This window comes from Lemur catta, chromosome 21 (genome assembly GCF_020740605.2).
Source record: "Lemur catta isolate mLemCat1 chromosome 21, mLemCat1.pri, whole genome shotgun sequence".
Classification (NCBI taxonomy): domain Eukaryota; kingdom Metazoa; phylum Chordata; class Mammalia; order Primates; family Lemuridae; genus Lemur; species Lemur catta.
The window spans coordinates 12,608,318-12,634,127 of NC_059148.1; the positions used below are offsets into that span (position 1 = coordinate 12,608,318).

Consider the following 25,810-nt stretch of genomic DNA (forward strand, 5'->3'; position numbering starts at 1 on the left):
CCCACAACGAAGAATTATCTGCTCCCAAATGTTCACAATGCTGAGAAACCCTGCTTTCTAGCTCAGTGTCTTTTGGTCCAGAAAATAAATACCTACCCAGAACCTCTCTCTCGAGGCCACTGAGTGCCCTTGAGTTAGAAGGGGTTAATGGGCATTTGAACCAATCGCACTAAAAAGTGGCCGTGGATATGTAAGAGCCGTAACTACCCAAAAAAAGTCCATCGTGCAATCAATAGGTGGAACTTTCCACTACTCTGAGATGAAGCCATGGTGTTTGCGGCTCTGTAATATCCTCGGCAGATGGAAACCAAATCAGGTCCAGAAATCATCGTCTTAATCTCGGTCATTACCATGCCTGGCTGCACGCTGTCTATTGGCGTCTTTTGCTGTTTATGTCGTACGGGCTGTTTTCTGTGACAGTAGCTCCCGCTTCTACCCCATTCCTCAGTGAGACAGCATCGACTCCGGTCCCAGCCTGGGGAAAGCTAAGATCTGGCATTGATCACCAACACCAATAGCTCTGTTCCACGTCCTCCCTCATCAATCCTTGGGGGAACGTACCTAGTAGTACAAGACTATTGATGAGAGCTGGTTTGCCTCGGAGGGCTTGTTTCTTCCTGCTTGCTTGAGCTCATTTACGATGTTGCTTTGGCTGGCGGGGAACACTGGCTGGGGCTTCAGTTGTTAGGAGGTGATAGATGTGCCTGAAAAAAGGGGTGCATCTCTGAAGAAGCTGTATGGTAAATAACGATCTCATATACCTTCAGCTCTTCAGCTGCCAAAGCACCTGAAGGTACTGGGCCTCACAACACCCTGCCCTGAAGACGGGGGAGGAATTCCTGCCTAAGGTAGAGTTGAGGGCAGGACTCTAGGAGATGCCCACTGGTCTGGGCAGATGTGGGATCCAATCCCAGGTCTGGAGTTGGATGCGGTTCTCATTCTTGCCTTTGTGCTGTCCCTACCTGGCTGTGCCTACTTGCGTAGCTATTGGGATGTGGTCATTTTAGTCACCGGTGGCCTAGATGGCTTTATTCAAAGGGTGATCTTCCAACTCCTGTGTCCGTAGACTGTGTCTACAGTCCCTGGCCACCTCTCTCCTGGGGTTGTGCTGAACTTACATGGATGCTAACAGGGTTATGGCCTAACATGATCCAGGGGTTGGCACACGGGCAATAGTGATTGTGTCTGACTCTTGGGCATGTTCACATGACTTGTGACCTGACCATGGGGCAGTAGGACATAGGTGGTGTTTTGGTGGGGAGGGGACAGGAGGACTTTGGGGCCCATGCTGGGGCATTAAAGTAGTACAGCCAGCGGGGTTCAGGGCTGAGTGCACCAGATGCCTAAGGGGAGAACCTGAGGATGAGAAAGCATCAAAACAGAGAAGACCCTGAGCTTGCCACATCTCACAAGCTGCCACCCAATAGTTCTGAGAACAGGAAAGAGAGCAGCTGTTTATTCTACGCAATGTGACAAGCACTTTCCACCAGTGACTAGTCCTGTGGCATAGCGAAGCTGTCATCATCCCTACATTGCAGAGGAGAAAGCTGAGGGTCAGGTGGGGGACAAGACTTGCCCAGGGAACACACTGTAAGTGGTGGGGCTGGCTTGCAGGCCCATGTCTGTGTGAATGGCGGGCCCCAGTTGGTAAGACCTGCTGTATTCTGCCTGAGTCATGAGTTTAGAGCTGGAGGAATTTAAAGCTGAAATATTTATGTGGTGACTTCTAAGTTCCAAGTACTGCACTAGGCATTTGGGATACAAGGCTGAGCACAACCCTCTTCGTAATGAGCACAATATAGCAGGAAATTATAAACTGGAAAATAATTACAAGCTGATGGGACATGTGCTTATCCTAGGGGCTTGTACAAATGCTGGGAGTGCAGAAATGAAAGGGTCTAATTCCACCCAAGGGAGCCAGAGAGAGCATGATAGAGGAGGTAACTATGGAATGGGCGTTGAAGGATGAATAGGAGTTCATTTATCAGAGAAGGGGTAATTACAACAGAGAAGAGCATTCCAGGTGGAGGGATGGTAGGAACAAAGGCACAGAGCCATAAAAGAACAGGGGGCATTTGGGTGCAGGGTGTGGGCAGTGGAAAGGAAAGAACCTCTGCAGGTGGGTTGGGAAAGACGGGGAAGGACTTGATATGACAAACCACAAAGCATGGACTGTGGGCAATGGGGAGCCACCGAAGGCTTTCAATCAGGGAATGACATGATCAGATTAAAGAGATTCCCCCTTGGGTGCTTTGTGGAATACGGATTGGAGGGCAGGGTGGATCGAAGGGAGGAACACAGTTTAAGACTACAAGAACCCTTAGGAGATGATGATGATGATGATGAAGATGAAATTTACAAAAAGAGGATCTAGAGCGGAGGAAAGACGCAAGAGGTTGTATTGGTGAGATACTTGAAGCCCAGGGAAGGGACCTGGGCTAAATTATAAATTGTTCCCATGCTGAGCTTATTTGGATGCAAAGCCCAGTGGCCACTTGAGAAGTTTCAGAGTCCGGTTTTCCTATTTCTGCAATCACATGGGCTGGTGGACTGAGAAGAAATATGAGCTGCATTTCCATTTAAATTAAAATAAGACATGTCAAAGGTGGGTTGATAATAACTGGCTGGAACAATGGCCCGCTGATGTGGGAAGTGTAGTGTGGGTATATGCAGCGCAGATAATTCTTGCATTTGAGACTTAATTATGTTGATATAATTATTCCCCTGTCAGGAAAATTGGGTGGCACAGATATGTCATATTTGTGTTTGGGCAGAAAAATGAAATGCCTTTTTTTTTTCCTTTTATCAGAAAGCGATTGGGTGGGTGGCTCTGGGAAGTCGGGAGCAAGGTGTTTGGGGTTCAGCCCAGGTCAGGATGTCTGTGTGCAGCCGGGAGTCTCAGGAAGCCCTTGCTGGGTGTTGACTTTGAGAAGGGTGGAGTCCCATGACAGCCCTTCTTCACCCCTTTCTGCATCAGAGGTCACAGGCTAGAGGGGATTTTTAAGGCTGGGGAAACTACAAGCCCTAAATGGTTACAGCTGTAAAATTTTAAAAATTTTATTTGCAAACCTTGTGACTCAAAGACCCAAGGCAGAATTGCTCACCCTCTCCCACCCCATCTCCATCCCAATGGCCTGGGAGACCCTCAGCCACATTCTCCTTCCATGTGAGGATCCTGAGGGGTCTGTACCCCCCAATCATCCCCATCGACTAGGGGAGACTTAGGACCCCATGAGTAAAGTACAAAGCCCCGTACTCACCACTGAAACCCCAATCCCTGGCACCATTACCGCTCAAGTTGTTGCAGTGATGTTCAGGCCGAAACAGCCCACCTAACGTGGACGAAACAGAGAAAGAGGTGTGCTTTCTATTAATACTAGAGAGAGGACCTAGGTTGGAAACACCCAGGTTCTAGTTATTTCTCTGCCACCATGTGACCAAGCAACCTTGACCAGTTCTACTCTAAGCCTCAGTTTTGGCCCCTGGTGCCTGATATATGTGTCCACAGATGCTTATGAGATATGTGGATGTACGTCCCAATACAGGGCTCTTAGACTTCCTGCAGGCAAGCTCTTTATCCTCAACAGCTCAAATTGCCTCCATGTTAACTTTCCAGAAAGCTACATCAGCCTTCAGGCAACAGCACAGGGCATTTTAAAACAATCAGCTTGAAAAATTAGAAGAGAAAGGAAAGATTGCAAGCAGGTGCCTGTCGCTGCAAGCCCTTCTGCCTCAAGACGGCAGAGAATCCCGGCAGGGAAAACTGGGTGGTGTATACTTCCAGAGTTTTCTGTTTGGCCGCATGGCTAGCTCTATTCTGCCTTTAATATAAAACCATTTTTACCTGAGTGTGTGTCAAGTAGATGTATCTATACACACATGCAGAAATGAACACAGGATAGGAATACACCAACATATTCATTAAGAGTGGTTGTCCCCACGTAACAGACTAAGGGTGATTTTAAGGGGGTTTTATTGACAAATTTTCCAAAATCTCTATAGTGAACCCCATTAGAATCAGAAAACCAAAGCCATCGTGTTCAAAAGAGACAGAAAAGACCATGTGGTGCTTTATTATTTTGCTAGGGCTGTTGTAACAAAGTGGGTGGCTTAAAACAACACAAATGTCTTGTCTCATAATTCTGGAGGCTGGAGGTCCAAAAAATCAAGGTGTCAGCAGGGCCATGCTCCCTTCAAAGGCTCTAGGGAAGAATCAGTTCTGTGCCTGCCTCCTGATCGCTGGTGGTCTGCCAGCAGTCCTTGATGTTCCTTGGTTTATAGATACATCACTCCAGTCCTCAATATTCATGTGACGTTCTCCCTGTGTTCTTCACACACTCTTCCATCTCTGTGGGTCTCTGTGTCCAAATTTCCCTTCTTATAAGGACACCAGTCATACTGGATTAACACCCTTCCTAGTGACTTCATTTTTACTTGCTCACCTCTGTAAAGACCCTTATGTCCAAATACAGTGACACTCTGAGGAACTGGGGATTAGGATTTTGACCTGTCTTTTCCGGGGGCACAATTCAACCCATAAACAGCTGTGTCCCTAGAAATGGGAGGAAGATCAGAGTGGCCACAGGGTCTTCCTTTATGGGTGTGGGAGTCAATGGCCATGGGGTCTAACTGTGAAGCACCTGTAATGTCACCAGGGTGGCCGGCCTCCAAGATGGTCCCCAACGGTCTTTGTCTCTGCCCCTCACAGCCTGTGTTGTCCTCTTGTATACTGTACAGAGTTGATCTGTGTGACCTAGAGATTGTGTCCATGGTCATGGGACATCCCTTCTGAGGCTGGGTTATAAAAGACATTTGGCTACTGCCTTGTTCTCTCGTGGATCTCTCGCTATGGGAAAACCAGCCGCCATGTCATGAGGACACGCAAGCCACTCAGTGGGAGACCCTCGAGGCAGAGAACTGAGGCCTCCAGCCAACAGCCGTGTCAGTGGGCCTGCTCGGGAATCCACCCTCCAGCCCCAGTGAAGCCTTCAGGCAACCATAGTCCCGGCTGGCGTGTTGGTTATGATGTCATGAGAGATCCTGTATTCATTTCCTATTGCTGCTACAGCAAATGACCACAAACACAGTAGCTTAAAACAACAAGGATTTATTCTTTTATAATTCTAGTGGTCAGACATCCAAAATGAGTCATTAGGGATTAAAAATAAAGGTGTCATCAGGGTTGATTCCTTCCGGAGGCCCCATGGGACAATCTGTTCCAGCCTCTTTCAGCTTCCACGGGCCACCAGCATTTCTGGGCTCCTGGCTGCGTCACTCCAATCTCTGCTTCCACCTCCACATTGCTGGTTTCCCCCCTTGGAGACCCCTCCCTTTCTCTTATAAGAACCTTTGTGATTATATTTAGGGCCCAGCTGGATAACCCACCTCAAGGTCCTTAACTTAATCACATCTGTAAGTTGCCCTTTGCATATAAGGTAACATATCACGTGTTCCAGGATTAGGACACGGGCATCTTTGGAAGGCCTGTATTCAGCCTCCCAGGGACTTTGAGACAGAACCAGCCCGACAAGCCCCTCCTGAATTCTCAACCTACAAAATCCACAAGCGCTAATAAATGATATTTGACATCTCGAAACACTAGGTGTTGAAGCAATTTGTTATGCAGCAATGAATAACCGATACAGAAGGGGAATCTGTAATCCAGCACTTGATTCTATAGCCCTTGAAAATCGTAATTCTGAACGTCTTATAACTTCTTTCTCGAAAGACGTACATAGAACATGTGCAACTCTTCTAAGTGAACAGTTTGACGCTGGATGTTTCATGCTCTGTATCCGTTATTCTGCCTGTTCACTCTCAGACCCATTCTCGCCCCTCCTCTGCTCTGCTGTATAATTGCAGAAAAAAGGTTTCCTGTTTCTTGCCTTCTGGAAGGTTTGGCCGATGAAAGACGGTGATGGACAATTAAAGGGAAAAGGAGGAGGGAAGCCAGGATATTTCTCCTTTTCTGGCTCTGCCTTGGAGCACCCCTGGAAGCAGCTGTATTTCCTTCTAATTCTCGGTCCCAAGAGGGACCCCCCTCCTCCTTGAAGCTGGCTTCCCCTGGGCAGCACAATGGAAGTCTCACCTCCCCCTGGACGCCCCAACTTCTCTGCTTTCCTTTCTGGCCCCAGGCTGGCAGTGCCTTCCCACTGTTGCTAATCTCTCCCGGCTCCTCAACTTTTCCATCACCTGTGTAATAAATTCCCTGTATTAAATTCTCTTGGCTGAATGGCCTAGAGTGGTTTCTATTTTCCTGAGGCATTGTGTAAAATCCTTCTAGCTTCAACAAAAAATGGAACAGATTCTTAGACTTCATTTTCTGCAAAATACGGTTGTCCTCACCATACAATACCTGTAGCCTTCTTATTGTCTGAGTCTTAGAAAGAAGGAAATAGGAACAGTTGCTGTATACCAACTACCTGCCACTGTGTTAGGTGTGCCGGTTGCGCTCAGTTTTTCATTACTTCATTTGGTTCCTTCGAACAACCTTATTTTGGGGGAATAATACTGTCATTTGAGCAGATGAAGAACTGAAACAAAGAAAGGGTTTAGTGGCTCTGCAAAATTCACATGGTTGCTCAGGTGCCTCATCTGCTGCTTGTCTGTGGCGTTGTGAGCAGTTTGCATCTTTTCCCCTCCTGCCCCCCAGGGTCCCTTTTTAAGTGCAATTAGCTTCAGCCTCACTCAGTTCCACGGAGCACTCGCCAATTTGCAAGCAGAAATAAACCTCCAGAATCAACCAATTACTGTAACTGTCTTCTTTGAGGATTTGGAAGCCATTTCCGGGGGGATTGGGGTCGTTTAAAGTGTGGCAGAGTTAGGAATTCTGGTTGATGCTGGCAGGTGAAGCATGGGGCAGCACTGGGAGGGAGGAATCGCCCAGTTTAGTGGTTCAGAGAATGGACTCCAGCCTCTGATTGCTTCGGTCTGTGCGATGATTGATTGGACATGCCTGCCCTGGGTGACGAAAAGGATGAGAGGCAACATGTAAGGTTTTTGCTGACCCTTTAGAAATGTGAAGGCCTGGCTTGAATCTGTCTGTCACTTTCTAGCTGTGTGACTTTGGGATCTTTGATGAGTCTCTCTGTGGCCATTATCACATCATAAAAATAGAGTAAAACAATGAATTTGCAGGATAATTATAAAGAAAGGACCTTGTGGAGCGATGACCACATTCTCCCCAGTCCTTATTCCGGCTGGAGGTTGGGCTCTTTTTCAACCTTAAATATGAAAATTTGATGCATACTTTTTAGGTTTTCTAAGGGCCACCTCAACCCTTTCCCAAAATGAGACTGAACGCTGCCTGCAGATGCTCCCCCATTGCCACTGTGGCCTTGGGGCTCTTGCCAGGACACAAGGGACAGGGCTCTTATTTCCCAACCCCCTACCCCAGCCTCATTTCCCCCAGGCAAGTGACCCGCAGACAATTTGAATGAAGCAATAGCAGTTCCTCCTCCCTCACCTCCAGAGATGCGGGCATCCTTGGATGAAGCAGGAACAATGAGAGGCGAAGGAGAGAAGAGCTGGAGTCAGGAGACCTGAGCTTAACTCTAGATCATTTCTGGGTTGCATGTTCCGAGGCAAATGAGTTAACCTCTCTGAGCCTCAGCCTGCTCATCTGTACAATGGGGATAATGAGGCTGCCAGGACTACTACTCAGCACTGAGCAGGTGGGCGGGGTGGGGAGGTTGCTCACTGTAGTGTCAGAGAGAAATAAAATTGGGTATTTTTTAACTTTCCGATGATAAAGGTAATTCATATTCATTACAGAGAATCTGTAGAAGCGTAAAAAGGAAAGTAAAAATCGCCCGATATCTCACCACCCAGAGATAATAACCATTGCTACTGCTTCATTGTAATAATCTCAACTTACTTTTTATGTGTTTCTGTGATACTTGATTCTGAAGGGTTTTATAAAGATTAAGTGAGAAAAGACATTTTGTACATTTAGCAGAGTGCCTGTGCACATGAGAAATACAAGTATTCACTTCTTAAGTAATTTGACAAATATTTATTAAACATTTACTAAATATGCAAAAATACTTGATGTGTTTTCATCACATATTAGCGGTGTTTTGAGATTGTCTGATGTATAGTATAAATGATGTGGTACATGAGAAACTAAACCCCATTTTTTTTTCAAGTTGAAGCAGGAAAGGCTTGCTGATTACACAAATTCTAATAAATATGTACTTAATATTTGTTAAGTAAGCTATGTGTCAGACACTGGGAATATTTGGGTGTGTATTTATACACACACGTGCACACATTCACACATATACATATTTATATCAGCATATGTGTGTGTAATTTTTTTCAGCCCCAGACTCTGTGATGCTAAGTTTCTACTTGTCTTTACTACATCAGAAGAAAATAACAAGACAAATTTTCATCAAGTTTCGAAAGTGTTTTGAGATAGTCTGAGCTACAGTATAAATTGCGTGGCACATGTGAAATTAACTTCTGAGGGGCCTCGGGAGACACCCCAAAATGTTTGAAAGGCAACCTCTGGAGCCGCAGAAATTGACACAGGAGAGCCTTGTTCATTTGCAGACAGGGAAGGGTCCTCTGATGATTGAGATGCGCTGGGCAGAGAAAACAAACAACAAACAACAGTTTTAAATATTAGCCTCTAATTGAACATCACAAGAGGAGATGATTTTAATTGCAGACATTAATTATCATATGAACCACTTCCCCCATGGGCAACTCTATGCGGTATGCTCCAGGGGGCGTAGCTGGGAGTAGCTGGGATCGTGATTGTCTCAAGCGGTGCTGGGGAGGTCAGCAAGTAGCATTTTATGTACATGCCATGTATTATTGTATTTATCTCTGTATGCATGACACAGAATATCTGTATATTACATATGCATCATATATATTAGGTATGCATTAATGAGTGTGTATAATACCCTGTCCTTCCTTCATTCAGCACTAACAGTCATAGAATAACACCATTCCTTCCATCCCCAAGCATATATTGAGTGCCTGCTGTGTTCCAGACACTGGCAATACAGATGAGGGTCCTGCAACCATGCCTAGATCAATGCTGGCACATAGTAGATGCTCAATAAGTGTTTATGAATGAATATATGTATGAATGGATAATACATGAATATATAATACATACTAGGATATTTGGATGTTGAGTGTCTATCACAGTGTGTATATCACTGCATGGTAGTTTCACATTAGTCTGAGCATATGGTATATTTCTTAGTGGGTTTCTGCTATATATACATCTAACTATCTAAATGGTTTTATATCCAATTTCCCCCACCTCCCAAATTCATCTCCATGCTCCAAGTCTCTAAAGAGAGCTAACAACAGAGAAGACCAAGCTCACGTCTGGCCTCAAACACAGCCCCATTTGCATGGAGCAGCCATGAGCCAACCCCGAGCATTATTAGGTGTAATCATTGCTTCCCAGACCAAGTCCTGTTCTGTGGAGAGTGCCAAGAAGGCCAGATGCCCAGGCCTGAGAGGGGGTACCTCGTCTGTGTCCCCTTCTGCTCATACGTCCCCCTCCATGACTCCTGGGGGGTCTCTGGCTGGAGCCTTGTTTTATCTGCCCCAGGCAGGAGGCAGTTTGGGGCTCTGCATCCATTTAGCCTAATGACTTGGTCTCTGCAATCAGCAGACTCCATTTGGTTTTCGAGTTGAAGCAGGAAAGAAAGATTTGCTGATTGCTGATTACACAGACACCACGTTTCTCAGATCCCTCTCCTCGGGGTGTTCCCGCTGAGTGCGATGCACATCCCTGGCAGACGGAGGATGGGATGCAGAGAGCAGGGGCACACGGTGGAGGGTGAGGGGTGGTGGCAAGTCCTTGAACTTGGCTCTTGATCCACGTACTCTCATCTATTGATGGTTTCCTTGTTCTCACCTCTTCTCACTCTGTCTGGCTAACTCACCTCCTACGCTGCCCTTGTTTTCCGTCATGTCTTTTCTCTGCAGGATGGTGAAAAAGCTTTGGAGCCAGAGTCCTACATTCCAATCTCAGTGATGTGGGGATGACTCTGCCCTTTCTGAGGCTCCTCATTGTCCCCTAAGAGTTGAATGACAGCAGTGCCACCATTGGTTAAGGCTGTCCACTCTGCCAAGCTCAGTTACTCCTCACAACAGCCTTATGAAGGAGGGTCTAATATTGCCCCCATTTTACCAATGAGACAACTGAGGGTCAGAGAGGTTAAGTGACTTGCTGAAGGTCACACAGCAGAGCTGGGATTCGAGCCCAGGCAGCCGGGCTCCAGAGCCTACTTTCACTTTCCTGATATTATGGACTTGACTCATTTCAGGGCCCAATTTCCTCCACCCACCTGCTTAGTCCCAGCCCAGACCCACCCACCCTCGAGGCCCAGGGCCTGCCTCTGTGCCTCTCCTCCACCCACCGGGAGGCTCCCTGAGGGTGTAGACTTTAGACCTTTGCTGTTCCTGCAGGACACTGGCATGGGAAAGGTTCATCCAAACGAAACTGGGAGGGGACGTCTGTGCTCTTTCCTCCTGTCTTGGAACCCAGGACCTGGGTGCTCAGCTCAGCTTTGTGATCCCCCAGCCGTGTAACCTTGGACAGGTCATTTTGCTGCTCTGGCCCTCGGTTTCCTTGTCTCTCACATGGGCAGGACATTCTTTCAGCCAATGTGTGTGGGATCCAGTGTCCTTAACACAGACCTCTGACCTGGGGACCTCTGATAGGACCTAAGGCAGAGATCCAGATGTCTCAGCCTCGGCGTCCTACAGAGACACGGGTGCCACGTCTCCTGGGAGAAGGTGGCTGGATCCCAGGGATCATCGTCCTGGCCCGCTAGGAAGGAGCTGAGTGTGGGCAAATGTTCACATAAGCCGCTGGCATTTTGTGCCCCGCCATTTTCAAGGTGCACGTATGAGCTGACATGCTTGGCATCCTGGGGTGAGCACCCCCTCTCTGTCCCTCCGTGTCGTTTATTTCCTCTGACAGCCCGCTGGCCTCCAGCCTGGGGCCCCTGCCTCAGACCGTCTCTCACCTTGTCAGGACCGGGATGGCGATTTCACAGTTGGCAGCTTCGATCAACCGCAATGTACCGCCAGCCACTTTGCACGATGGCTCCCCTCCTCGCGCCCCTTCCCTCTCCCTGCAGCTCGGCATGGCCCCAGGCGGGCTCAGTCCCTCTCTCTCTCTCTCTCTCTCTCTCTCTCAAATCAGAAAAGACTCAAAATTATTTGAAAGGCAGAGACTTACAATAACGTGAGTAGACAAGTGGATCTGCAGAGGAGAGCTGAACGTGTCCCTATAATGGGGAACCACCACGGTCCTCGCCGACTTCCTCCGGGGGCTGCACTCTTAGCCCCAGAAAGATCCCCGGACTGGGAGCTGGGAAGACCAAGGCTCTGCTCCTCCCTTGCCCTGAGCAGCCTCACCAGCCTTAGTGTCCTCATCTACAAAATAAAGAAAAACGACCCCAGGGTCAGAGAAGGGCGATGAGCATAGCGGTCATAGAGCCAGAGAGTTCAACGGGGAGTTAGGAATTGCAGTGATTTCTGACCCAAAAATAAACCTTACATAATTAGAACCGCTTAAAAGAAAAATCCCATCCATAACCACACTTCACACCTACCCATAAATACTCTCAACTCTCCAAGCGTGTGTGTGCATGTGTGTGTGTGTGTGTGTGTGTTATTTGCAAAGACTCAGGCATGATATTCCTCTGCTCTGTTCTGTTTGCTTCACATTGGTTCACAGAAGCTTTCAACGCTGCCGCAATTCTTATTTCTAATGTTAATGTCTGCCTAATAGCATCCAAGTGACACGCTGTGATTTCCCTAACAATTCCCAATTGCTCTGTGATGAGGCAGCTTTCAGCTTCTCCCTGTCGTCAACAGCATCCTCGGATGCAGAGCTGTGCTCTGCCTTTTGATTTAGCCCCTGTAGGATTAATTCCCCAGAAGATGGGATTCTGGGTTTAACCCAGAATTTCAGACTCAGCACTACTGACATTTGGGCCAGGTAATTCTTTGTGGTAGAGGCTGTCCTACACATTGTAGGATGTTGAGCTACACCCTTGGCCTCTATCCACTAGATGCCAGTAGTATTCCCCAAGTTGTGACAACCAAAAATGTCTCCAGACATCACCAAATGTCCCCTGGGGGGGAGCGAAATTACCCTCAGTTGACAGTCATTACATTAAAGGGCAGGGGTGCATGGAATAGGTTGCAAATGCAAGTCAGAGACTTCCCTGAGTCTAGACAAAGTCCAATGAGGGCAGTAGCAGAGAGTACTTGAGCACTGAGAATGAGCACTAAGAGGGAGTCAGATGTACTGAGCTCGAGCTCTGGCACTGCCATGAAGTCTTCACTTCTCAATGCCTCAGTTCCTCATCTGTGAAATGGGAGCAAGAACAGTCACTCACCTGCCAGGCTTGTGAGGTGTAAGTGAAGTCATGAGCATAAAACAGTCAACAGCGCTGGCCACAGACAGCACCTGACAAATGCCTGTTGTCTTTGCCTGTTCTGGTGGGAGCCCCGCAGGGGTTTCCATCTTTGCCTTTGCTGTTGTTGAGAAGAGAAAGGTGGGGCATCTAGGGCACAGACTGAAAAGAACCATTCTTGTTTCTGTCCTCCTCCAACCTCCTGCACCAGATCCATCCCCAGGGGCTCTGCTTCCAAAACCAGCTTCTGTGACCCTTCTTGCTTTATACATACACTTGTCAATCCAAGATGGGCCGGGCACTCCCCGTGTGCCCCAGCATAGTGGTGCAGATTCAGAGCGTGGTCCTAGGGTTGGACACACTGCGTGCGGCACCCCCTGCACGGGTGAGCGAGCTTTGTGTCCCTGGGCCGTGCCCTGGAACATCCATTCCCTCCTCTATAAAACACAGAGCATCTGGCTGAAGGTCTGATAAGCCCATCTGCAGAGAGAGTCCCCCATGGAACACCCGCCACATCATAGGCACTCGCTGAGCACCTGGTGCAGCCCAGAGTGTGTCTCCAGGGAACGTGTGGGTAGGAGGGTGGGGTTCTTGTCCAAGGCCAATGTGTGCCTGTGGTCTGTCCCCAGGAGAAGTACGTGGAGGAGCTCGCGGCAGTGAGGCAGACCCTCCAGACTGACCTGGAGACGTCAATCCGTCGGATTGCTGACCTGCAGGCAGCCTTGGAAGAGGTGGTGTCCAGCGACAGTGACACGGAGAGGTAACCTGCAAGGGACCGGGTGGGGCCGCACCCAGCGCGTGGCTGCACTCTGGGGTGCTCTGCAGGTCTTTAGCCAGGCTGGGGGCCACGTCTGCTGGGAAACCCACAGGCGTTCTGCAGACGGAGGGATCGCTGGCTTGCTTGGGTGAGGGGAGACGGGCACCACTCCTTGGCATTGCTGAAACCGCCGGGCCCAGCTCACCAAGCCTCTGGCAGGGCGCTGTGGCTGGAACCTGGACTCCGGTGTGTGATCTTGGGCAAGTTCACGTCCATTCTTGGTCTAATTCCCTCATCTTAAAGTGGACATCATAATCTTAGGATGAACCTCATGAAATTGCCAAGATTTGACCATTTTTGACCTTCAGACTGGAGGTTTCGTATTTTCAACATACTTCCTACCTCAAGGGCTGTTAGTGAGGGTTAATTGAGTTCACAGATAACTGTCGCTTAGACGGTGCTGGGGGATGTAAGTGTATATAAGTGAAAGCTATGTTTGTACGGAATAATGAGCATTATGTCACAAAGGCAGTGGCTGATTCAAGGATGCAAGGTTGGGCTGGTGATTGGTGAGATCACCCAAGTTTAATGTCAGGGCTTCTCACCTTTCCCAGAAGATATGCTGTTTCCTACCATCTTCACACAAGTCCCAAGCTGCCACAGGCCACAGCTGGGCTGCGGAGCTGGGAGGAGTTGGAGGTGTCCTAGCTGGGCTCATGGGCTCACGCTGTCCAGCCTCTACAGAGGCCAAAGCATCCTGTTCCCAGGAGCTGCCTTTGTAGCCTTGGCTTGTTGCTTCTCTGGGAACCTCAGCCTTGCCATGGCATCTCTGCCCTCATCCCAGCCACTACAGCTAAGCCTGGGCAGCAGGGAAGACGTTTTATTTACATAGCTTTGCAATAAGGAACCTGCAGGTGCTGTTCCCACCCAATGCCTACAAGCTGCCCCCGCACACACCTGAGCGGGCCAGATTGGAAACCAGTTTTTCCTGGTCTTCCTCTCTATGAAGGCTGGTTTGTGCTGCAGCCAGAACAATAAAATGTCAGATCTTAGAGTGTAGCCCTCTCTGTTTCCACACAAGGACCCTGACCTTGGGGAAGTTCAAGGTTGCACAGCAAATCTGCATCGTACACTGAGTTAGAAGCCAGGTCTGCTGAGTTTCCTACCCAGCCCTTTGCCACGCATAGCCCTATTAACAGGTGGGGGCAGGGGGCGGCTGCTGACCCCTGCAAGCTGTGGGTGTGGGACAAGCGAGGGAGCCAGAGAGGGTAACAAGCAGAGGACTGGAGCCCGGGTTTGTTGAATTGCTGAGAAAGAGAGAGGGAGAAGAGCCCAGGAATGGTCCTGCCTTTATGGAACCTGCATCCTGCTGGGTAAATGTGCGTGTCTGTGTGTCCATGAATAAACTGGACAGCTCTTGTTTAGCCAGTGGGAAGAACCAGACATCTGTATTGACTGTATTAGAGTTGACCGTGCCTAGTCAAGGGAAAAAAAAATCTGGAAGGAAAACGCACCAACATTCTAACACTGAGGGAAAGTGTTACGGGTGACAACTTTTTTTCTCCCAGTTTATTTATATTTTATAAAATCTGTGCAATGAACATGCACACACATCTATGGCTATACTAGTGCCCTCTTTAGGAGAATTTGCCCATATTAGTTGTGTACTTTATATGCATCTAATTTTAGAATGTGCATAGTCTTCCTCCCTTGGTGCCGGCCTGGGCTGGTTGTAGCTGCTCACTGAATTGTAACGTCAGACTCTCCAGCAAACATGTTCATGCTCAGCAACAGCAAAATGAAGACCCAGTGGACCCTAAAACACCCTGTTCTTGCCTCTACATAAAGGGCTTCATCTAAAAAATCTTCAGTTAGTGCAAAAGTGTCTTCCATGCACATTCGAAGTATCCCCACCCTTCCTTGCTAATTTGCACAGCTGCCAGACTGCTGGTAAGAGGGCAAATCCTGATGTTGCAGCTGCCTCCTAACTCGTCATTGCATTTAAGGCCCCCCCCACCCCCCGCCACCTCCTCCTCCTGTTTCATTAGTGTTGTGGCAGAACTTACTGTAATTACAAACCCCTTTTGTCACTATTACTTATTTGATGCTTAGACTGGTTTTTTCCATTCATAGAAATAACAGATCTTTCCCATTAGTTATAATGGGAATGAATGGCTGTAGATAGTCATACCTTTGGCCAATGAGCAACATCTTTGAACTATTTTCAATTGCATAGCAAGAAATTGCTTTTCTCATAAACAATGAAAGTTTAAAAAAAAAATAACAACCTTGGAAAGAGGCAGAGGGTCCATGCCTGGAGGTCTGGGTGACAAGCTGGGAAGAAGGTGTGACAGGAAACAAGGAACAGACCTCTCACCCGGAGAATGAGATCCTGGAGGTCAGAGAGGGTCACAGACATCCCTCCAGCCTCTGCTTACAGAGGAGCCTCTCTGGCCTTAAAGGGATCCTGCCCTCACCCTCACCCTCATAGCAAACACCTTTATTTGTCTCTGTGTCAGGTGACAAGACTCATAGTCATCCTCTGTTCTGATCCACCTTTTCTAAGCTCCAGGCTCTAGACACCCAGGAATCCAATCTGAACGCCTGAAGTCTTCCTCCCTGCTGGATCTCCAGTTTGCACACAGCACCTGGCTCGTAGCTGGAAGGGACCTCACCTGCATTTCAGGGTTGCTTTGAGATGTGCAATGGCTACAGACCGCCAGGTCTAAAGAAATGCATCCTGTACCCGGAAAAATCCCAGGCAATGTGTAGGATGATTGCATTGGAAGTAGGGAAAGAATCAGAGAGGACACAGGCTCTGCATTTCAACAAGCCTGATGGCCGATTAGGATCCAGTGGTTGATCCCTGCATGACTATGAGCAACTTATTCAAGCTCTCTAAGCCTCAGTCTCTTCACCTGTAAGATGGGTTAGTAATAAGAAATGAAGAAAAATGACTTTCTAGTGTAGTACACTGCACATAGTAGGGGCTAAACAATTGCCAGTTGCATTCATTCATTCATTTGATGAATTCTTGCTGAGCACCTATTCCATGCCAGACACTGTGTTAGGTGCTTGTGTTATTCCACTTGCTTCTTGTTATCGTTGTGCTCCATCTTACAGATAAAGAGAGGCTGAACAACTTGCCTGAAGGCAGGCAGAAAGAAGTTAACATTCACAACTGTGGCTGGAGCCCAGGTTTGTTGAATTGCTGAGGAATAGAGGGGTAGAAAGGCGCAGGAATGGTCCTGCCTTTAGGGAACCTTCATCCCGATGGGTGTGCACACGTGTGTACATGTGTGTGTGTGTGTGTGTGCATGAATGACGTGAACACACTGATAAATAAAACCCGAGAATACAACCAGAGTTACGAAGGCGGAGGAGGTGGTGCTGCCATGAACAGCAGGCCAGGTGGACATGCCCCTCTGGGAGGAGGCACCGGAGTTGAGACCCGCATGAGAAGAAGAAGCCGGCCCTGGGACAATCAGGAGACAGTGAGTGAGCTCAGAGAGAGGCACGTTCTAGAAAGTGAAAGAAGATCAGTGTCCCCAAGTAAATGAGAGAGAAGCGACTGTCTTTCTCTCTTTTTCTCTTTCTCATTCCCAGCTTCCTCGCCTTCCTCCTTCCCTCTCTCCTACCTTTCTCCTCCCCTGGAAATGACCCACAGAAATGAACTGAGACCCCCAGTTGCTTTAAGTGCCCCAGAGCCCCAGGCAGGACCAGCTACATCATTTGTGGGGTCCAGTGTGAAGTGAAAACGTGGGGCTCCTTGTTCCAGTGTTATTAAAAATTTCAAGATGGTGACAAAAGAGGCTTAAACCAAGCACGAGCCCTTCTGGGCCTGGGTGTCAAGCCCCTGAATCCATCCCTGACCCCAGCGTGGTTCTTGGGGAGCATGTCCTAGTTTTCAGCAGGCCTTGGTCCTAACATGCTGCCTCGCAACTTGAATCTGAGATGGAAACGCAGCATAGATTTCAGTAACATCACAGGAATGTGAAAACTGGGAAGAAATTGCCCACGGAGAAGTCACAACACATTTTCAAAGCATTGGTGTTGTACAAAGCATGTTCTCTGGTTACGGTGCAATTTAATTGCTTTTCAACCATAAAGAGAAGTATACGTGTTGCTAGGTTGTAAATCCACCGTCCAGAGCGGAACCCCCAGCTCCTGACCCGGTACCGGCCTGTGTCCCCCATGAGCTGGCAGCTCCATGTTGCTCTTCTCTCCTCATTATCTCACCACCTGGGACAGGAGGTTTGGATTGGAGCCTGAAGGGTGGGTCTCAGGCACTCCTCCAAACTGAGTTCTCAATTAGGATTCAAACCTGCCCCAACCAGGAGGGAGGGAGATGGAGAGACAGAGAGAGACAGAGAGAGAGGCTGCAGCCGCAGGTGAGGTTCTTTGAGAGACTTGTTCAAATTACAAAAAGTCACATTTCCCCGTGTTGGGAATTGGATCTGAATGTAACAGGCCTTCCAGGCTGGAAGCGTGGCTACGTGCTCGGAAAGCCAGGTGGGCTATGCAGCAGCATTTAAATCTGCGCTCTCCTGCGCGAGAGCCCTGCGTTGGAACTTGGGCTGTGGCGTCAACCTCCTTAGATTAATGGAGAAATGCTTTAAGCTGCTCCCCCAGGCCTGGAGCACGCTCATTACTCATAGAGGGAGGGATATGTCGGCTGACAGACAGCTCCATCTATTCCTGGCCCAGGGGCTGCAGCTGTTCCGTCTGTCACCCTGGCTGGGGGCTGGGGAGGGTTGGGTGGGACGTGGCGAGGTCAACAGATGACCCTTGACTCCTGGGTCAGCTGAAAGTGCATCTGTTAGCTGGCCCAATCCGAGGCGAATGCTCTGGACGAGAGTCCCCTGTTGCCGTGTTGTATAAGTTGGATGTTTTCCAACATACATCCTTTTATAACCTGGCTAAAATTAGGCTGCAGGAGGACACGTAGAAAGATCTGGGTCTAACCAAAGATCGTGGTTGCCATGGAGGGTGTACTTCGGAGTTAATTTATTCAGTGGTGGGCTCAGGCTCTGGCCAGACTGGAAAGTCTCCCGCTACGTAGTAGGACAGTCTTTGGAACTGCCAACAGCTCTTTTCCTACAACACTCGTACCTTCTAGTTTGCCCCTCATGGGTGGTAAGTGTGCCCCAGGCCTAGGAGGATGCCTTAAAGCATTTCTCCATGAACCCAAGAAGGCTGATGCCGCAGCACACGTTACAATGCAGGGCTTTGGTGCAGTGTAGCACCTGTTTAAATGATACTGCACAGGCTTTCTGAGCATGTTTCTAGCCCAAATACTCAACAAATGGGGTTCACAGGGAGTCAGGGCTCCAAGCTACCTTATCTATTCTGGCATTACAGGAAATAATCATAATTGTAATAATAGGTGCCCTTTCTTGAGGACTACCTTTTTGGCGTACATCGTCCTCGTAACAGCTCTCTGAGGTTATCATTCCCATTTGCAGATGAGGAAACTGGGACTTAGAGAAGTCAAGACACTGGCCCCAACCCACACAGTAAGTGATGGAGCCACGGTCTGATTCCAGGCTACCCCATCACCCACACTTCTAATGATCAAGCTCTGCTCTCATGTTGAATATACCCCTGCTTCCTCCTTTCCCTTGTCAAGGTCTCTGCTTTCCGCCCAGTAATTGGCCTGTCATCATGGTGAACTTGTGTCTGTTACTCAGAGATGGGGCCAAACATGAATTTATGTGTTACTGCCCAGGCAGTATTTGCATTTAGTCTGGAGTTGCACGGCAAAGACCCACCCTAAAGGAATACTTCTGAAGACATTTAATTATATTTCTCATCATCAATCCCCTGTTTACAAAATCCTGGCACAAGTCCTTTTTTAGAAAGCCACTTGCACCAAGGTGAGAGAACCACTGACCACATGTCAAGAAATGAGGGTTCCAGGCCGAGCTGTGCCGCCAAATGGATCAGGACCAGGGACAGCTCACCTGCCCTTCCTGGCCTGAGCTTGCCTACTCAACTGATAATCATCTATGGCACTTTCTGTTAGGACAGGAGGTTCAGTAGGGAACAGGCAGACATGGACCTGCCTCATGGAGCTCGTAGCACAGAGGTTCTTTCTTCACATGGTGAAAGGGTCAATGGGTTTCAAACTTCCTCCTTATAATAGAGCTCCCCCCTGCTCTTTTTTTTTTTTTTTTACACCAAAGTGAACTCTTATAGAAAATTCTAGGTTTGGATGGAGTGCAGCCATTCTCTGGTTGGAGTAAGAGAGGAAGGTTTGGAGCTAAGCCCTCCTGCTACGTCTCTCTTCCTGACCCCTTGATAGCCCCCGTGGGGTCTCCCAGAACTTGAGGGCTCCATGTACCACTGTGTACGAACTGCAGGACCTGCCAGGACCAAACACCCTTGACTTGTATAAAGTCAACATGGTGGTGATTTCTACCCGTCTGGTTTAATGCTCCTCAAGGGCAGACAGAACAAAACCCCCTCTGCTTCTGCCTGAACGCCTTTCCTTTCCCCTGCGATTGAGACTTTGTTCCAGACCAGCTCATGGTAAAGGTGTTAGATGCCTTCAGCATTTGCTCATGCAATAAATGTGGGACATACTTTTCGGAAACTCTTCTCAATCCAGCCCCTTTATTTTAAACATACTCTGTTTTGTTGAGGCCTTCCCAAATGGTGGGTAGTGTGTGGTCCAGGCTAGATATCAACCTTGGTCAGGACAGTATTTCATCACAAGTGAACAATTAGATAGACCACCTGGCAGGCCTTGACTTCAGCCTTAGAAGGTCAGCACAAATTCAGCAAAACAAGTTCATGGGCAGAAGCAACGAGTGCACAGGTACTATAAAAACGTAGGATTAAGAAGCATGCATACCTGCATCTTTTCATTTGTCCTCATGGCAGGTTCTTTTCCAGAGTCACAAGCTTAGGAGGGAGTGATAATGATGGCTGATAATCTATTCTTAGAGGATTTTCTCTTTAGCTTCTTCACCATTTTTTTCTTACACATTGATAAAGGGTGTGACGGTTGTTAGCAGTGCAGTGCTGGGTCATGCCTGATGTCTTCTTGTTCAACACGCAAAATGTTGGCCTGGCAAACACAGATCTTCCCATTAATGTGGAAACAGCATGGAGATCAGCTGTTGTAGTGGAATCTGGCTGGAACAGGAAGGCAAACCCCAAATGAAGAGCTTAGCAAAGGGACGGTTTACAAAGGTGTGGGCGTGGCATGGGGGAGCCCCAAAGGATGGGTGGTGCAGCACCCAGGGATAGATAGGGACAGCTAGGAGCAATAACTACCTCTGGGCTGATGAGGGTGCAGTTGCCAGACTAGGGGGTGGGGGAAGAGAGAGAGAGAGAGAGAGAGAGAGAGAGAGAGAGAGCACTGTCTGCCAGGCAGAGTTCTGGCTTTTGGTTGAGGGATGGAGCCAGCCCAAGAAGAGGCAGTAGAGAGCAATCCAGAAATCTGGGACAATGAATACTCCAGCCTCCCACCCTTCCCTCCTTCCCATCAGCTGCCTGCTGGATTCCCTGTTCCTGGACCCAAGGAGAAGCCATGGGGACAGGGAGCCCACTGATGTGGTCCATACAGATCAGCCCTGGGCACATGGCAGGTGGAGAGCTAGAGCCAGCATGGAGGATTGGAGAGAGGATGCCCGGCACAGTTGGACACCACGGAGTGAATGAGTCTCTAGTGCTGGGGAAAAGCCCTTTAGAAGGGGCAGATCTGAACACTGAGGCCACCCAACGGGGCTCATATTCATGGAGTTGATTAGGGTAAATAGTGGGCAAGAGTGACCAGCATGTGCTTTGATTAGTTTTTGGGCTATAAAGACATTCCTGTGTTTGGGGATCAAGTAGAGATTGATGTTTAGTCAAAGAATGTGAGTAAGTATTCAAAACGTAAATAAGCAAGTGTGACTGTCTTCCAGTAAAACTTTGGCATATAAGGAAACATCATCCCACATTCTTGGGATGAGGGATTAGCATGTGGACATCTTTGGGAGCCATTATTCTGCCTCCCACAAGGTCACTTGTAAAAGATGCTTTTATTTCTATTTCAGGATCTTTCTCTTTGAAAGGGCTGATAGCAAATATTTAGCCTTTTGGGGCCACATGGGTTTTGTTGCAACTACTCTACTCTGCTGTTGTAGTGCAAAAGAAGTCAATCTTTATTTATAAAAAAATAGGTGGTTGGCTAGATTTGCCCCGTGGTTATAGTTTACTGACCCCTCTACTATTGGATTTGCCAAGCATTGTCTGAGAACTTCTGATCTGGCCAGCTTAGCCCTGGTGTGGAATGATGACTAAGATGTATTCTTGGCCCAGGAGGGGTGTTGCAGTCTGGTGGGGACAGATGCATGTAAATAGAAGCCCCTGGGGGTGACAGGTCTTTGAGGATGGGGGCCAAGGAACAGCAGGTACATCCCTCAGAGAAAGAAACCAGGTCTTCCAAGAAAGGAATTGCCCAAATTCTAGCAGAGAATAAAGCTGTGAGGTCCCAGTCTGAGGACCCAGGATTAAAATGATGTCTTAGGGACCTGAGATTTGTGGTTTGGCTGTCCGCACCCACACACTGGGAAATTCCACACTGCTCAGGAGTATGAGTCTGGGAGTCAAAGCTGCATGACTTTAGACAAAGGTATCAGGTTGCTTATCTCTAAAATGGAGACACATGGAGTGGGTAGGTGAAATTGTGTGTATAGTGTATTTGTCGAATGAAGGGATGATCTTTAAAGAATAGCTACTGTTGTCATTAGTTTCAGAGTTTCCCACAATGCCCTGGGAAGCTACCCTGCCCTATGTCTGATTTGCTAACACTCACAAAAACATAAGGCAAATGCCTTGCTTGTCAGCAGTAACGATGCTATTAATAATAGCAGCATTAGTTGTACTAAAGCAAGAGTAGCGGTAATGGTTGCTACCATTTAATTAGCACTATCTATTTGCCAGGACCCATGCTGAGATCTTTACAAGGGTTATGTCACTTACTTTGCTCCACAACTCTGGAGGCAGGGCCCCATCATTAGCCACATTTTATGAAGGAGAACAGGAGGCTCAGAGAAAGCAAGTGACTTCCGTAAGAACACGCACTGGCAGAGGTCGCAAGTGGGGCTCCAACCCAAGTCTGTCTAATGTGGACACCATGTTCCCCAGCCCCCGGCAGCACAAGGGTAACAGGTTCTTTCTTGTGCCTCTTTGCAGTGTCCAGACAGCAGTGGATCGTGGCAGTGGTGGCAGAAAAGAGATGTAAGTTAACCCTGAGTGGAACTGAGCAGCTTATAAGGGTGAGCCCTGGTTCTCTGTGTCCAGTTTGCCGAAGGAACACCCACATCTACTTGGAGATTTATCAGCAATTCCCACGAGACCTCTGTCTCTGTGTTTGTAACATAGAGCACTAGGGACATACAACTGAACTGTCCAGCTCCTTTTGAGAGAAGCCTATGGCTTATCATGACACTATCCTCAAACACCTTCCATGACTCCCCATTGCTCCAGAATAGACTTTTCACACTGACATTGGTGTCTTGCCCATGATGACCCTTACCTCTCTCTCCAACTGGGATTCCTACTTTCCATATTGCTTATGCCCTGACTTTTATGACTTTCAAACCTATGTGCACACTGTTCCTTCTACCTAAAATTCTTTTCTCCCATCCCTGCGTGGCCAAGCCCTAACCTTCAAAGAAGATGTAGCTCAACTTCCACTGCTTGATGCCTTCCAGAAGCAAATCAAGGCTCCCTCCCGTTACCCATAGAACCTACCTCCTGTCCCTCTCCATAGCATTAATAATTTCTCCTTTATTTTATGGTTATTTGTATAGATGGAGTCTTGAAGGTGGGGTCAATGTTAAGTTCATATGTACAGTTCACCTTCCCTGATGCCTGGCATACATAGAGTATCCTATAAAAAAACCAAACTGGGCAGGCGCCATGGCTCACACCTATAATCCTAGCACTCTGGGAGGCTGAGGCGGGTGGATTGTTTGAGCTCAGGAGTTCGAGACCAGCCTGAGCAAGAGCAAGATCCCATCTCTACTAAAAATAGAAAGAAATTATATGTATAGCTAAAAATAAATATATAGAAAAAATTAGCCGGGCATGGTGGCACATGCCTGTAGTCCCAGCTACTCGGGAGGCTGAGGCAGGAGGATCACTTGAGCCCAGGAGTTTGAGGTTGCTGTGAGCTAGGCTGACGCCATGGCACTCTAGCCCGGGCAACAGAGTGAGACTCTGTCTCAAAAAAAAAAAGAAATATATATATATATATATATATACACACACACACATGTACTGATATATAAATAGAAATATATGAATACACACACACATATGTATAATGCTGAGTGAGTATGTCCACCAGAAAATAATTACTGAGTATGCACCTGAGCTTCTGCTTCTCTCTCCGTGATGCATTCAGGGAGTAAAGTCCCTGTTTACAAAGTCATTCCAGGTAAGGTAAGAAAGGAGTTAAGACCTTCACACTTGACGTATTCCATGAACATATCATTTGCTATAATATTCAATGCCAAGTTTTACCCCCAAGTTGGAGAGGCGTTTAGACAGTCCCTTACTCCCCAAGGAAGAGTGCAGTGGTTAACCACACGGGCATTGGAATGAAAAAGAACAGGGTTTGCATCCCAGCTTCACCACTGACTAGCTGGGTGATCTTGTCCAAGACCCCAGTTGGCCTCTCCAAATCCTGGTATTCCCATCTGTATAATGGGTTGGCACAGAGCTCCCCCCTCTCAGGGATGGTGAGTGATGTTAAGTGTGTAGAGCACTTGGTGGTACGATGCCTGGCTTATTATGGGGTGGATATCTAATTGCCGTTCCTGTGGCTGTCACTGTGTTGACAGCGCCCTGCATTCTGGTTCCAGGGATAACGTCTCCATGCTCAGCTCCCAGCCCGAGGGCAGTCTGCAGTCCTGGCTGAGCTGTACCCTGTCGCTGGCCACAGACACCATGAGGACCCCGTCTCGACAGTCAGCCTCCAGCGGTCACATCCTCAGCCCCAGGTAAGAGTATCTTTCTGCTGCCGCTGGATTGCCAGCAGCTCGAAGAACCTCAGAATTGGCAGGTTGTCGTGCAAGCCTTTCATTTTCGCTGGCCTGGGCAGCGGACAAGTGTGGTCCTGACAGTTTGAGGTCTGACCTTGCCACTTCCTAGCACTGTGACTTCAGGCAGGTCACTTACTGTCTCTGAGTCTCCACTTCCTCATCTGCAAACATGGAACATAATTGTATTTACTGACCCAAATGGTTAAAGTGATGACGATCTAATACATTGTCCTTCCAAAGCACAATTTTCCAGATGACTTTAAGTAGCACAGGGTGAACATTTTTCAAAAATAATAATAGTTATTATAGTTGCCTTCTATGGAAGGCAAGTCACACTAGTTTTCCGTTTGTGGATAGTAACAAGTTTAAAATGTTCTTTTTAAATATATTCACTTAAGTTTGTTTTTCTTTTTTTCAAGTGGGGAGTCATTATAAAGAAAGTTAGGCTGGAAGATTTCTTATTTGGAGATTTTAGCTTTATTTAATTTTTAGTTTTATGTAATTTCTCTACCAAAGAAGGAGATGAATTCTGTCAGGCCTGAGGCGGGACCCTCACGATCTACAGGATTGCTGGCAATAGGTTGCCCCAACAAACGGGCTTTGGGATGCATCCTTAGTTGCGTGTCTTAAATCCATCTTCCCTCTTGCTTTTTCAGCTTCATGTCTCCGAGCTCACTGGCTTTTCCTTTGCAAGGGCGGTCCTCCTGTAATTAGGAGTTAATGGCCATAAATCAGAAATTATGGATTAAGCAGATGCATAATTAAGATGAAATGCACACTGCATGTGTGATAACAGAAGGACCAATGTGATAAGACGGAAGGGAAAAAACCCGCAGACTAACGGAGCAAACCCAGACAACCCCTTCCTGACTTGGAACGTGTTTGCTCTGAAGCAGGGGTGTTCTCTGCAGGAGGAAGGGGGTGGGAGTTCACACTAACCTTTTGGGCGTATTCGGCAAATGGCACATGTCTGGCGCGTGTCTGCAGACAATCTTAGGCTGAAAGATTTGATGTTGAAAATATCAAACGCAGGCTCCAAGAATGGGGTGCGTCTGGGGAGTTAATGAAAGCAAGATTATCTGATTGCGGCTCTTAATTGAAAAACAAGGGTCTGTATGAAGAAAACATCCTGGCCTCTGCATCCCAAATGATGAGGACCATTTCTCTTCTGATAATTAAGTATCTTTGTGTTTCCTTCAGTCGGAATTATATTAAGGTGCACGAGAAGGGTCCTTAACCTAACAAATGGTGCCCCGAGTTGTGTGGCTCCTGTTTGAATGGAGATCAGCGGTGGTTTCAGTGCATGATCTGAAGTCGGAGCGTGTGGATTGCAATCCTTTATTTGCATATCTGGAGCTGTGTGATTTTGGGCAAGTTGCTTCACTTCTCTGTTGGTGTTTTCTCATGAGCAAATCACAGCTGGTGTCAGGGGTAATGTGTTGATGCACAAGTCGTTCTTTACTCAGAGCCTGGCACCTAGAAATAGCTCAAAAAATTAGCTGCTTTACCTGCATTAGTATCTACGTGATGTCCAGAGGAATCCCAGGAGACAGATGTCATTACCCATGTCTTACAGAAGAGGAATTTGAGACCCGGAGAAGGGG

The 25,810-nt window shown here is 47.8% G+C and overlaps 1 protein-coding gene across 4 annotated transcripts in view; it reads left to right on the forward strand.

The window, feature by feature from the left end:
• Nucleotides 1–25,810, forward strand: part of MYO18B (myosin XVIIIB) — a 245,078-nt gene that overhangs the window by 198,758 nt on the left and 20,510 nt on the right. For 2 of the 4 annotated variants that reach the window (XM_045534350.1, XM_045534351.1), the window contains exons 40-42: nucleotides 13,037–13,167; nucleotides 22,351–22,395; nucleotides 24,006–24,164. In XM_045534350.1, coding sequence (XP_045390306.1) covers nucleotides 13,037–13,167; nucleotides 22,351–22,395; nucleotides 24,006–24,164 — 335 coding nt within the window. The remainder of the gene's footprint in view (nucleotides 1–13,036; nucleotides 13,168–22,350; nucleotides 22,396–24,005; nucleotides 24,165–25,810) is intronic. The other 2 variants (XM_045534352.1, XM_045534353.1) reach the window with 1 other exon arrangement.